The sequence below is a fragment of the Mastomys coucha genome, unplaced genomic scaffold (assembly GCF_008632895.1).
Source record: "Mastomys coucha isolate ucsf_1 unplaced genomic scaffold, UCSF_Mcou_1 pScaffold22, whole genome shotgun sequence".
Classification (NCBI taxonomy): domain Eukaryota; kingdom Metazoa; phylum Chordata; class Mammalia; order Rodentia; family Muridae; genus Mastomys; species Mastomys coucha.
The window spans coordinates 261738884-261752331 of record NW_022196905.1 but is presented as its reverse complement, the minus strand read 5'-3'; the positions used below and the strand labels follow the sequence as shown (position 1 = coordinate 261752331).

Genomic DNA, 13448 nt, shown 5'->3' with positions numbered 1-13448 from the left:
GCCACGCCTGTTCCTATTCCTCACACAGACCCCTCAAAGGACACTGTCCCCCTCAGCCACGCCTGTTCTTGTTCTTCACGCAGGCCCTCAAAGAATACTGTCCATGTTGCATGGATTGAAACCCCACAGTACATTAAAGGATTGCCAAACTGTGTACTGGAAAGGCTTTTTATCTCGCCACCCCTGGAAAAAGAGTCCACCAGTTTTCTCTCTGGGCACCAGTGCCAGCCACATCCACCAAGGGCTTTCATTCCAACAGTCTTAAAAGTATCCCACTCCAGCTAACCTTGCTCCCTCCTTCCAACCTGAAGCCCCTTCAGCCCTGCCCAGGGTCACTATTGCCTATCTGTCCCGGGCAGCTCCTAGTCACCAAGCAAGAACAGTTATGATCTCCTGGACCTGCTCATTCTAGGCTAGTGCCCAGCTCCAGTTCCAACACACACTGCCTGGGACCTTTAGGCCTCTGAGCACTATCTCTGTCCTTCCAGAAGCTGGGCTTCACTGACAGACAAGACAGGCCACCAGATGGTGCTACAACAGCCGAGTCTATCCTGGGTATCCCATTCAGCAACATCCATGTCCATAATCCCCTGTGCATCTGGACACAGAGGAAATATCAGGGAGGAGTCAGCCGAAGAGAACAGCCAACTGGAGAAGCCAACAGCCTGTTAGCCTGGAGGGGCCTCCCAGTCATTGGCTGATGATCCATGAGGATGTGGAGCGGTGGGCTGGACCCAGGCTCAGGGCCGGCATCGTTTGCTTTGCCCCTCAGTGGCAGCCGAGGCAGCACGCTTATTGCGGTGGTGGGGGAAGGTAGGCATGAGCTCCGGTTCACAGGCTGCAGGAGAAGGGCAGCTTCAGGGCTGGCCTGGTGAAGGGGCTCTGGGTGGGGCATGCTGCAGGTCTAGATAGGACTCCTCACTTAAGCTGGCCCTCACCCAGCCGCTCCCTTCCTTCTCCCGTGTGGAGCCTGCCCAGGGAACCCACCCAATGTGGACAAACAGGGCTTCTTGTCAGGCCCCCAAGACAACCTAAGGAGATAGGGAGAACTTACGCAGGGGCTTCTCCTTGAAGTAGGAACTCTCCAGGCAGTCTCCTGCTGTTGCCCTGGAGAACGACAGTGACCTTTGGCCTTTGGCCTTAGAGGGGCCTACTTCATGCAAAACATAGCCAAGCTCAACAGCCCAATTCAGTTTCCAACAAATGGGACTGAGACCTAGACACTGGCAGGCAGCTCAGAATGGCTCTAAGACCTGAGGCCACTCAAACTGGACACCTGGCACTTAAGGGTGTCTGTGTATGTCTAGGAAGTGGGCATCTACGGTCTGTGTTGTGAGAAACCATCTTTAAAAGGTTTGCTGAATTGAGATGGCTCAGTGCTAGATTACTTGCCTAGCATGTGCAAGGAAGGCCTTAGCTTCCATTCCCAACACCACGAGAAGTGAATTAAGGATTTGAGTTTAAAGTGTCCTTCCATCTCTCCAGAAGCCAGGGCCCATAGAGCTGCCTGTAGACAAGGGCTGTACCTTTTCTTAGGGTCATACATGAAAAGGAAATTGAGCAGACGAAGTCCGGCCTCCGAGAGCCACGGGAACTTGTGCTTGAGGTTGTTGTAGGGCTGTTTCCTCAAGCTGTATTGGCCAGCCAGCGGCAGCCTGGAGAAACCCTGTAAGAGGCAGGGGCTGGAGCGACAGCCACCAGGCATGGATGGGGACTGAGGGTTATCTGTAATACCCACCGGCCAGATATTCTCACTCGGTGTCCCCAACAGCTGTACAATCAAGTCAATCTGGTGGATCTCCGAAGTGCCAGGGAGAAGGGGCTTATGGGCCAGCAGCTCTGCCAGGATGCAGCCAACAGCCCTGTAGAAGCAGCCGATCTCTGCTGAGCACTGTTATCAACACACCCAGCAAGTAGGCAAATGGCCATAATGCTCCCCCCTCAAGGTCTGCAGTGACTTGTGAGATCCTGAGGCCTGAGCCAGTGAGCACCCCAGCCATGTTCTCATGCTCCCCATGGATGCTGCGGTCAGGCTTGCTGCCACCACACCAATCCTGTTCCCCCTGATCAGGGCTGGCCTCCAGGGCCAGATGACTTGAGGCCCTAGGAGCAGAAACCACTCCTACCACATGTCAATGCTGGTAGTCTGGGTAGTAGTTCCAAGCAGCAGCTCTGGGGCTCGGTACCTGCAGACAAAGGCCCCATTTTACCTCTGGTCAGCTCTTCTTCTTCAGCCTGAGCTCCCTCAGAGTCCCCAGTGGCCCTTGGACGACCCTCTATCCTAAGCCTGAGAGAGCCACCATGTCTATCTCATAAGAACCAATGGATCTAAGCACAGATAACCATCATCAGCTTGCCTCCAGATGGTGGTCAGAGAACATGCAGCTGAGGCCATATAAGGATCCTGATGAGGATGTAAGGGACATCAATGTCCTGCCCTTAGCCACAGTCTCATTCTGCCTTAAAAACAATCACAGAATGCTGGGCAGCAGTGGTACACACCTTTAATTCCAGCACTCGGGAGGCAGAGGCAGGCAGATCTCTAGTTCAAAGCCAGCCTGGTCTACAGAGTGAGTTCATAGTGGGCTACACAGAGAAATTCTGTCTCAAAACCCCCATACCACCCTTCCCCAACCTTACTCCCCCACCAAAAAAACCCCAAAAAACAAAACCAAAAAAACTTGCAGAAAGCTACCTTCCCTTCCAGAGACAGAGCCAGGCTGTTTATGGCTATTTCAGTGTATGATGGCATTTCTTTCTTTGGTTGTTTTTGTGTTTTTTCAAGACAGGGTTTCTCATGCAGCCCTGGCTGTCCTGGTCTCAACTCAGAGATCTGCCTACCTCTGCCTCCCAGGTGCTGGGATTAAAGGCACCACCGCTGTCCAGCATAGGATGGCGTTTCATCTGAACAAAGCAGAGTTCTTGAGGCCCCTGAGCCTAGCTCTGTTCTGAGCAGCTGGCCTAGACCCAGGCACAGTGGCATGTGCACCCCATACAGCTTCTAGATTCTCAAGACCTTCTGAAGCATCTGCCTCAACGTAAAGGGTGCTGTGGAAGACACACAAATCCCTGTAGGCCACCGTGCCTCTAAGGAACTCACCAAAGGGTAACAACCTTGGGAGTCATTGGCTTTACTGGAACACCATAGGCCCGAGCCAGGCCAAAATCGGCTGCAGCAGAGGGGGAGAGGAGAAAAGATGATCACTCAGTGAGGACAAACAAGCTGGACTAAGGTGGCCTGGGGCTGGGAAGACAGACAAGTCATCTCTGGTTTCCAGAGCCACACTGATATCCCCACCCCCAAAGACATGCTCAAAGAAACCCACCTCCACATATGCAGGGTCAGCACCCAGCACCCACCTGTCTTTACACAACCCTTGTCTGTCATGAGTAAGTTGGACACCTTCAGGTCCCTGAGTCAGAAAGAAAGCAATGGTTTTCTGAGACAGTGAGTTCCCAAAGGGTAAGCAGGCTGTCACCATAGCCCGACACTTTCCCGGCATTTAACTGGGGTTTTCTAAAATCAAGAAGGTGTATAGAGGCCACGTCTCCTTCACCCATGTTTTGCTACAGCAGCCCCAGCAGGAAGGTCAAACAAGTGGGATCCATGCCTCACAGGCATCTCTAGAGACAGCAGCTCCTGGCCTAAGGTGGGTGCTCTCTACTGAAGGCTTCCAGCTGCTGCCTTCCCACCCACCCACCTTCTACTTCCCAGAGAAGGGAGGACTAATTAGACTTGTTTGATCTAAGAGCCTTGCCTGGGAGCCTCAGAGACTTCTACTGGATGTTTGCTCCTCTCTTGAATATATTCGGAATGAGACACTGTGGGACACCACAGCTGTTCCTGGACCACTCCCTTTCACCCCTCAGGCACTCCTAACACACCTTCCTCCTGGCTGCCCCTGCCCACCTGTGGATGATGAAGTTCCTGTGCAGGTACTGAAGGCCACGAAGCACCTGTAGCATGATGCATTTAACCTATGAGGAGGTCCAGAGGCACACAGGTTGGACAGCTTTCTTACCCTGCCTGGAGGTCACTGGCAGCCCCCAGAGTGTGGCTGTCGCTATGTCCTGCACAACTAAGACAGTACTGCAGCAGACTTACATATTGTATATATATGAATGTGTATGTGGTGCACATGTTTTCGTGCACAATATATGTGTGGGTATACGTGCATTAGTCTAAAGATAAAGAGGTTGACATCAAGTTATCTTTATCAACTGCTTTCTGTGTTATATATGTCCGCAGCATCTTTCATCTGAACCCAGGGCTAACCAAATTTAGCTGCTCTACCTAGCCAGCAGGCCTAGAACCTTCTCCTGGGATTACAGTCAGGCTGCCATACCCTCTTAACATTGACATGGGTGTTAGGATCGGAACTCCTGCCCCACACTTGCATGCACACATGCACTTTCCCCTCTGAGCCCCTTTCCTTTTCAGGGGCCTGCCACATGGACTGAGAAGACCTGCGGCCGATCGGCCCATGCAACAGATGCTGTGCAAGAGGCACTGGGTAACTCATTTCCGGCTGTCACATTCAATTCAGCTCTCCACCAACTAGGAGCACCAGTGAAATGCCTCCCTCTCACACCTGGGCCTCCGAGAAGGGTGTTGGCATATTTTCCAATAGGCTGGCCAGATCTTGTTCACAGTAACCCATGACCAGGAAGATGCTAGATAGAAAAAAAAGAAAACATGTGGCATCTTCTATTTTCTCTCTAGTAGGTAAAGAGGTCTGTGCCCGCTGTGAGGAAGGTTACCCTGGGAGACGGACCCTTTTGTGTGGACAGACTCGGGAAACCACACACCTCTCCAAGTGGTTGCCCACAACCACCTCCTTCAGCTCCACAATGTTCGGATGGCGGAGACGCAAGAGCAGCGTGATTTCACGCAGGCTGCTGATGGGGATGCCTGTAACCAGAGGTGCTCAGTGAACTCCACCCAGGATGCCATACCACACATCCTGTCCTCAGGGACAATTACGGTGACACCAACACCACTCCAATTCTTGCACTCATTATAGACATAAGGCGAGTGGGCGGGGCTACTGGCAGATGTGGAGGGTGACAATGACTTCCCTAGAGGATGGGAACAAAAGGGTTTGGAGAGAATGTAAAGTTTACAGCTGGCCAAGGTGAGGGAGGTCTGGAAGGGCTCAGGAAGCTTGAGTTCCAGCTGCGGGGACAGGCTGGGCCAGCTCCTTAACTACAATGCACATGACCTCCGTGGAGTCAGCATCAGCCCTCAGGAGCCTCAAGTGACCTGTGCTTGTTTGCTCCTTCCTGCTTTGATGCCCTGGGCATGCAGAGTGATCCTGCATACTGTTCCCAGCTCACCATCTTTCTCTTTGTCCATCCGCACCTTCTTCAGGGCAACAATTTCATCTGTCTGAGTATCCCGGGCCCGATCTGAAACAGGAGCAAATGTGCAATGGAGTCTAACTGTCACAGTCCTATCTTGCCACGTGGGAGCCTCTCTTAAGAATTTACTGAAATGTTTTTTCTTCTCTGACAATGTAATGTTCATAACACTCAGTCCTTTCTCCATTTGCAAGATGTGAGCTTGGGAAGTCTCATTTGAGCTGGGTTGGGAGTTCCCAGTTTTGCTCTTGAGCAGAAACCTGGCCACCAGCAACTCATGTGAGAAGCTCTCCAAGCAATCTCTCTCCCATGCAGCCTATTGCTCTGACTTCCAATACCAATGAAGGTAGTCTGTCTGGGGGGGAAAGACATATTTTATATGATAATGGCTTACAAAGCATTTTGTTGGCTTGTGCAACTCCCAAATACTTGGCAAAAGCCTCACAAGACCTGCAAGGAGTTTTGGGAAGGAAGTAGTACATTTTACTGGTCAGTTATCTCCACTCCATAGCTACACATGTGGATCGCTCACATTAGCAACCTGATGCTTATGTTTAGCTATCACACCAGTACAGGGTATGAGCCTTCCAGTGCCTACAGAGCTTTGTCTTGACCACTCACACACAATGCCATAGGTGCCCTCGCCAATTCGGTTCAGCTTCTCAAACTCCTTAACGCTTCGGCATCTTCCCAGCTGAAATAGAGAGGCAGCCAGTGTGGGGATCTGGAAGCTAACAGCACAAGTGAGAAGTCCACCCATACCTGGCACTGAGAAACATGCTTGCCATCTTGCTTACCAAACAGAAAAGGAACCATGTATTTAGAATTTTCTGATGAGCAAAGGGGACGGATACCACTGGAATCACATTGAAGTACTGGAGATGGCCTAAGTATTCCCTCCTCCCGGGGTTCCAGACATCTGCTCTCTAGTGACAAATGGCCACCAGCCATGGATACAAACACCTCTGTGCAGGAGAATCCAGCCTCCAACATGGAGTCACAACTTTTCATGTGTGAGGAAACCTATCCAGAAGCAATCACTTGTGAGATGTGAGAAGGGGCTTCCAGACCCAGGGAAGCTAGCTGATCTGTATCCTTTTGCAGGCTGGGATGAGGGTCAGGTGAGGCAATGAAACAGAACAGTTAGCCCATTTATGGAAACAGCTGCCTCTAGAATTTTAGGGGTCAGAGAAATAGCTATTCTGGGGTCTTATTGAGGAGTCTGTAAGCTAGTACATCTTCATGGTGCAGTGCCTTTATAGGTGGATTAACTAAGCATTTCTTGGATATAGGAACTCAGCAAGGTTAGGATTCTAGTTCGACAGTCCTCTGCTGGCTTCCCTTCTCTTAACTGCCCTGCCCTGGGTCTGTTACTCTCTGATACCTGATGGCCCCAGATACACTCTTAGCTCCCTCCCTCCCTCCTTCTTCTCTTAGGTTCCCTGTTCACTCCGCAATTCCCTTCACCATGATTTTCTGTCAGCACCTGAGTTTGGCATACTATCCCTTGTCAGGTCTGCCCAAATTTTGGCAAAACTTCCTGGTCCAAACAAAATAAATGACAACTCTTCTACACACTTCTTACAGAATATACTCCTTTCCTCCAAAATCTCCACTATTTTGCATCTTTGCTTATTTTTGAGTCCAGGTCTCACTCTGTAGCCCAGGCTCCCTCCCCTCCAACTTGGAGTGACCAACCTGCCTCAACCCCCTGACTGGGATTACAAATGTGGACCACCACTCAGGACTCTTTGACATTTTTGACTTGAGGGACCAACCACTGCACACGTGCATTTTTCCCCCATTAAGAACAGCTTTCGCTATCTCAGCTTCCAGCGCAGTGCACTGAGACAACTAGCTAAGTGCGCCTTGTGGCTTGTGCTCTGAGGCTCTTGGTTAATGTGCCTTAGCCTCGAAAAGCATAAACAAGAAGTTAAAACATACGTGGGCTGCGGCAAAACCCTCTTCCCACCGTCTACTGGAACAGAATCGGCGTCCCTAAGGTTCACCTTCCGCATCACACGAAAGGGGCAACACCAGAATGTGGGTAACGTAAGGTGAGACTTCCTCGCCCCCGGCTGCAGACGCCACCGGTAACCTCCCGCTCTTCTCACCCAAGGTCGCACTCCCTCAGTCCCACCCCGCCCCCAGCCTCTGGGCTGCGGATTTCTGCACGCGCCGCGGCAAACTCTGGGACTGACGTTCTCGCCGACGCTGGAACCTCAAACTTTAACGCGACACGGAGAGCCCCAGAGAGCTGCAGTCTGGCCCTGCCACAAAGCGCCGCACGAGTGGCACCCCGTCGCACCCTGTGTTCTGGAGGCACGGTGAAGAAACCTTCCTTACGGATACACTTCAGTCGGATCTGATCTGACTCCGGGTCCACCTCCGCCATGCCCAAGACGGTGCCGCCCCGCCGCCCTGCCGCCCTCTTCCAGCGCGCAGGCGTAACGCCCCTCGGCGCAGGCGCATAACGTACTTCCGGTTCGTTCTGGACTTGGCGACTGTCTCAGCCTCTTCTGGATCTGTTCAGGGCACAGAGGTTCCGTCCACTTCTCAGCGTTAGATGCAGACACAATTCCACAAAGTTGCTCAAAGTACCATCCGTAGGCTAACCTGCAGAAGACTCAAATTGGTTTTGATGAGCTAAAAGAAAATGCTTCTATTCCGTTTCCCATTTAAGCGAGACCAGTTCCAGCGATCAGCAGTGCTTTCCGCTCTTCCAGGAGACAACCACAAATGAGAGATATGTTTTCTGATAGTGGTTGGGTTCATTCCCCGAAAGATGGATGTGTGGGGACCCAGCCCTTCCTGAGGCCAACCTCGTCACCATCACTAGCCACGGACAAGACGGAAGGAAGCCTTGTACAGCCAGGGCGTCGTACACGAGCAAATAGCGAGCTGCATTTCCTGTTATTCCTTTCCACTCCACGTTTGTCTTCCTGAGTTGGGGAGAGTTGCTTGGTTCTGAACACAACTGGGAATTAAAGTACTGACCGCTGGAGAGCGATTCTAGCCCAAGTGGTTCTGCGAGGCTGCACTCAACCTTTGTACTGTGTGATGGAACTCAGAACCCCAATTGGCTCTGTGAAGGATTTATATAGAATAGGAAGATGAATGTTCCTGCTTCTAAATGGCCAGACTGCAGGCGCATGTGCGTACTGTACTTAGGTTAATGCTAAGCAGATTAGTTGCTGTTTGGATGTAGTGGCATATGTCTGTAATCATTAGCACTCTGGAGACTGAGGCCAGAAGGTTCTGAATTAAAAGCTAGAATGGGGTGTATAGCCTATTTCAAAACAAAAGAAGGCTTTCAGTAGCGTCTCAATAATAAATCATAAATAATAATACTGTAAGATTTCTAACAGATTGTTTGCCATTTTACATTTTTTTTTTAACTTTGATATTCAGTTTTCCTCTGGGCACACTGTCACACACCTGTAATTGCAGCAGTCAGGAGGTTGAGGCTGCATGTTCAAGGCTGGCCTGGACTATATAGTGAGTTCCAATCCAGACTGGATTGGATATGAGACCTTATCCCTGTCTCAAAAAACAATCAAGCTGGGATCGCATCTGCCTAGTATTGTGTAAAGTCATAGGCTCACTCCTTAGCACTACACGCACAAATCATTTTTTAAAGTTAGTGGCTTGCAGACAGTTCCAGTAGGCTCCTCTCAGGAACCCAGCAACAGCAACCTAGCAATAGCTTACATCATCATCTGCTGTCATGAGAGAGCCAGGCCTATCCGAGGATTGCTCACACCCCAGCCTTCTCTCTCCATCTCCTATTCTTTCAATCCCCTTAATTCTCTCTCTTTCTCTGTCCCCACTGTTCCCTGCTGGCCCCTTTCCTTCTCTCTCTCTCTCTCTCTCTCATTCTGTCTTTACCCCCCTCTCCACATTCTTTACCCCTTCCCTGCTCCACTCCCCTTGCCAATAAACTTTTTTGTTTGTTTGTTTGTTTGTTTGTTTGAGACAGGGTTTCTCTGTGTAGCCCTGGCTGTCCTGGAACTCACTCTGTAGACCAGGCTGGCCTCGAACTCAGAAATCCACCTGCTTCTGCCTCCCAAGTGCTGGAATTAAAGGCGTGCGCCACCACTGCCCAGCTAAACTTTCTTTATAGTAGGCCTGTGGCATTGTATAATTGTTCAATGGGACTCCTCATTATGGGCCTGCCCAGGGTCTCCCTCCTGTTGCATTATACCACTTATAAAACACAACAAAATTCATTTATGTGTATGGATATGTATGTGTGTATGTATGTGTACATACATGCATACTGTCAGGCCTGCAAATATATACTAGATAGGGTAGTATCTATTTTATATACTAGCTGGTGTGGTGTATATATTAGAAACTGTTGGCATGTGTTATAGACAGTAGATCCCCTCACCCAGTCCAGGAGAAGGTTGTGTTTGTGACCCTCCTGGGCATACCACTGTCTCTGGTTAGCCCACAGAGGCCAACCAATCTGGCAATTTTGTCTCATGGCCAACATATATGGCATTCCTAGTGGTCCTTCGCTATAAAGACCCTTCATCCATAGGTCCAAAAAAACAAGACAGTATTCATAGGCTACTGTCAAAGTCCCAAGTATCCCATGCCCTCCTTAGCTCTAGAACACATTACATTCTTTTGCATCAGTAACAAGTCTCAAAACAAGCTAGGATCAGGCTGGAGAAATGGCTCAGCGGTTAAGAGCATTGACTCCTCTTCTGAAGGTCCTGAGTTCAATTCCCAGCAACCACATGGTGGCTCACAACCATCCATAATGAGATCTGACACCCTCTTCTGGTGTGTCTGAAGACAGCTAAACTTATATAATAATAACTTATATATAATAATAAACTTATATAATAAATAAATCTTTTAAAAAAAAAAAAAAGGCTAGGATCCCACAAGCCTTGGGGCTTCTCTGCTCTTGAACTTAACAGACAGGTCTCACACTGGCCTTTTCCCAGACTGGGGGCTGGGCATTTACTGACCTCCAACTGCTTCCACCTTCAGATGCAAATGAGAAAAGAGGATTTTAAAGGGCCACCTGAGTCGCAGTGTGAGTGGCCACCTGCTGTCTAGCACTGCACAGCTGGCTATTTCCCACACACATGCCAGTCAGGCCTTTAGGACCACCAGATTTACTCTCTGAGCCAGCCACCCCCTCCCCATCAAGCTGAAACTGACTTTGGGAAAACCACTCACTGAGACAGAACTTCAAAGCCTGGAGACAGACGGGTTTCAGCCGCAGGTCAGGGAGGGGTGGCCCTTCTGTCAGTTTAGCTGAAACTCGGGTCACAGTAAAGGATTACAGCTACCAAGAGCTCTCATTTATTCTGTGCTGTGTACATCATAGGCTGCTATTGTGCTAGGGCTCCTGTGTCGGTAGTAAGGGCCCCAGTCAGCATGCTCCCGAATGGTTCTCTGTTCTTCACTGTCAGGGATGCCATAGCTGATTAGCGTCTCATTTGAGGCCCGGGTGATGATGATCTGCGGGATGACACTTCTCTTCTTGCTTGACCTTTGCTTTGTGTCAGGTTTTTCTAGAGGGAAGAAAACATCCATCCATTTAGTGGGTGTGTGGAAACGTCTTCCACAATCAAGACAACACCAGTCTTAGCTCACAGTAAAGGGAACAGATTCATGGCCAGCAAGAAAAACAAAACAAGCAAGCAAACTAATGAAACAACTGTGCCTGACTCAAAATATTCACAGCTCAGAGGGTCAGGCTCTGAGTCCTGGATATACTCATGCGAGGAAGGAGCAAGACTGCTTCAGGGAGACAAGTGCAAGATACTGCCTTCTTTTGAGTCTTTAATACAGACAAGCTAGGATCCCATCAGTCCTGAGGCCTCTGAGTTCTTCAACTTAATAGTTCTCACACTAGTCTTTTCCAGACTTGGGGCCATGCCATTTACTGACATTCAACTGCACATCTTCAGGAGCAAATGAGTAGAGCAGAATTTTTAAAAAGATTTATTTTATGTATATGAGTGCTCATTAGGACCCCTGAAGGGTGACCCTTACTCAGTCTAGGAGGTCCAGCGCACAACCCCAATCAATCACAAGAGTTGTCTCTTGATGCAACCAGCAAGAGGCTTTATTCGGGGACCAGTGCAGTGGGGCTCAACTCGTATCCCACGCAGGGGTAGAGGAGAAGAGCCCCTGCACAGGGGAGCACACAATTTAAAGGCAAAACCGCAAAGGGTGGGGTACATCTCAAAGAGCGGGGGAAGCAAGAGAAGGCAGACATTTCATTGGCAAATTTAAACAAGGCAAATTTTATCTACCCCCTCCAGGGTTCAAGTTACGGTTGGCACTCTCGGTTCCTATTGGCATTTCATTGGCAAATTTAAAAAGGCAAATATTATCTACCCCCTCCAGGGTTCAAGGTACGGTTGGCTCTCTTGGTTCCTATTCTGGTAATTCCAAGAATTGTTTATCAAGTACCAGATATCCTACTCCTGAGGCCACTTCCTAGAAAGTTCAACAGTTCAGGCTCCAATGTCTCAATAATATGTTAGCTTAAAATTTTTTTCCAGCTGGGCGTGGTGGCACACGCCTTTAATCCCAGCACTTGGGAGGCAGAGGCAGGCAGATTTCTGAGTTCGAGGCCAGCCTAGTCTACAGAGTGAGCTCCAGGACAGCCAGGGCTATACAGAGAAACCCTGTCTCAAAAATAAATAAATAAATAAATCCAGCTGGGCAGTGGTGGTGCACGCCTTTAATCCCAGCACTTGGGAGGGATTCTACCAACATTCTACCATTCTACCATTCTACCAACTTAGTAATTTCATGTTAACCACTGCCAAATTACCCATGACCCACACCAGGCAGCAGAGAGCCCTTCCTTTTTCTTTTTATCATTAAGCCAAAAACTACATTTCATCATACTTAGCATCAATGCCAGATTATCAGGTTTACTATTCCTATTGAACATTAAGGGTACATAACAAAAATAGTTGGGTGTGGTAGCATATGCCTTTAATCCTAGCACCCTTGCCTACACAGAAAGTTTCAGGCCAGCCAGGGGTATATAGTGAGATCCTGTCTCAAAATATTGACTGGTACAATGGATACCAAGCACACATGAGGTCCTCCACTCCCACCACACAAAATCATATAAACAAAAATAGCTGGGTGTGATAGCATATGCCTTTAATCCCAGCATCCTTGTCTACACTGAAAGTTTCAGGCCAGCCAGGGAAACATAGTAAGACCCTGTATCAATCAATCAACCAATCAAATTGGACGTGGAGAAATCCAGCTGGGGCCTCCCTGTAGCCTTCCCGTATTAACTATTCATAGTACAGAATGGTCAGAGACCCACAGCTGGACAATATACAGAGAGTGAAAACCATTGGGACACAGGATGTTTCTATCATATCCCTCCCCTCAGGGCTCAGATAACTGCAGAAGAGGAGGCCTTCTAAACACAGCAGGACTACTGGACATATGAGCTCCTGGAGACTGTGGCACAGAGCCTGCACGGGTCTAAGCCTGTTGGGGTCCATCACGGAGAGAAGTAAGCACAAGCCACATCCTTAATCCAGAATCTGTTTCCAACTGATAACTGCTTGCAAATGAAAAAAGGACTTTTCTCTGGCAGAGTCTCACTGGACATGCACTGCACTCCTAAGGCTGTGCAGTAGATGGCGAACACAAAGCGTAATCAATGGTGGCTTTTGGAGATTCTTTATCTCAGAAGGCTTTGTCAGGGCCTTTTGTTTAAATATTATGGTTTCTAGTTTTATGTTTTATGAGATTTCTGTGTGTACAGACTTGTGTGTCTCTGCGCCTATGTATGTTTCTGGAGCTTTTCCTTGGCTCTCTTCCTTCGGTGTGTTTTGTCCTATTCTGGTTCGTTTGCTTTCATTTTATCTAATTGTATTTTATTTTTTGGATTCCTGTTTGTATCCTAATGAGAAAGAGGAAGAAGGGGTGTGAATTTGGGTGGGTGAGGAGGTAAGGGTGGGTCTAGGAGGGATTGGGGAAGAAGAAATCAGAATCAGAATATATTGTATTAAAATATTTTTTGGCCGGGCGGTGGTGGCGCACGCCTTTAATCCCAGCACTTGGGAGGCAGAGGCAGG

The 13448-nt window shown here is 49.2% G+C and overlaps 2 protein-coding genes across 6 annotated transcripts in view; both read right to left on the bottom strand.

Annotated features, from left to right (window-relative positions):
- Positions 1 to 154: 154 nt before the first annotated feature.
- On the bottom strand, positions 155 to 10671 carry Cdk10 (cyclin dependent kinase 10). Of its 5 annotated transcripts, XM_031341721.1 has the most exons (14): positions 10561 to 10671; positions 7841 to 7977; positions 5983 to 6055; positions 5338 to 5409; positions 4810 to 4912; positions 4593 to 4674; positions 3911 to 3978; positions 3361 to 3413; positions 3101 to 3170; positions 2127 to 2186; positions 1739 to 1862; positions 1527 to 1666; positions 1055 to 1107; positions 155 to 838 (listed from the first exon to the last, which is right to left on the bottom strand). In XM_031341721.1, exons 4-14 carry the CDS (start codon positions 5354 to 5356, stop codon positions 741 to 743), a joined length of 870 nt encoding a protein of 289 aa, XP_031197581.1. In that variant the 5' UTR covers positions 5357 to 5409; positions 5983 to 6055; positions 7841 to 7977; positions 10561 to 10671; the 3' UTR covers positions 155 to 740. The 5 variants fall into 5 exon arrangements, with proteins under 5 accessions (XP_031197581.1, XP_031197580.1, XP_031197578.1 ...); XM_031341720.1 differs by lacking the exons at positions 7841 to 7977; positions 10561 to 10671 and adding an exon at positions 7708 to 7822; XM_031341718.1 differs by lacking the exons at positions 7841 to 7977; positions 10561 to 10671 and adding an exon at positions 7670 to 7809.
- The window catches only part of Spata33 (spermatogenesis associated 33), a 12784-nt gene continuing 9995 nt past the window's right edge, over positions 10660 to 13448 (bottom strand). Inside the window, exon 3 of the mRNA XM_031341724.1 lies at positions 10660 to 10898. Coding sequence (XP_031197584.1) covers positions 10687 to 10898 — 212 coding nt within the window. The 3' untranslated portion in view covers positions 10660 to 10686. The remainder of the gene's footprint in view (positions 10899 to 13448) is intronic.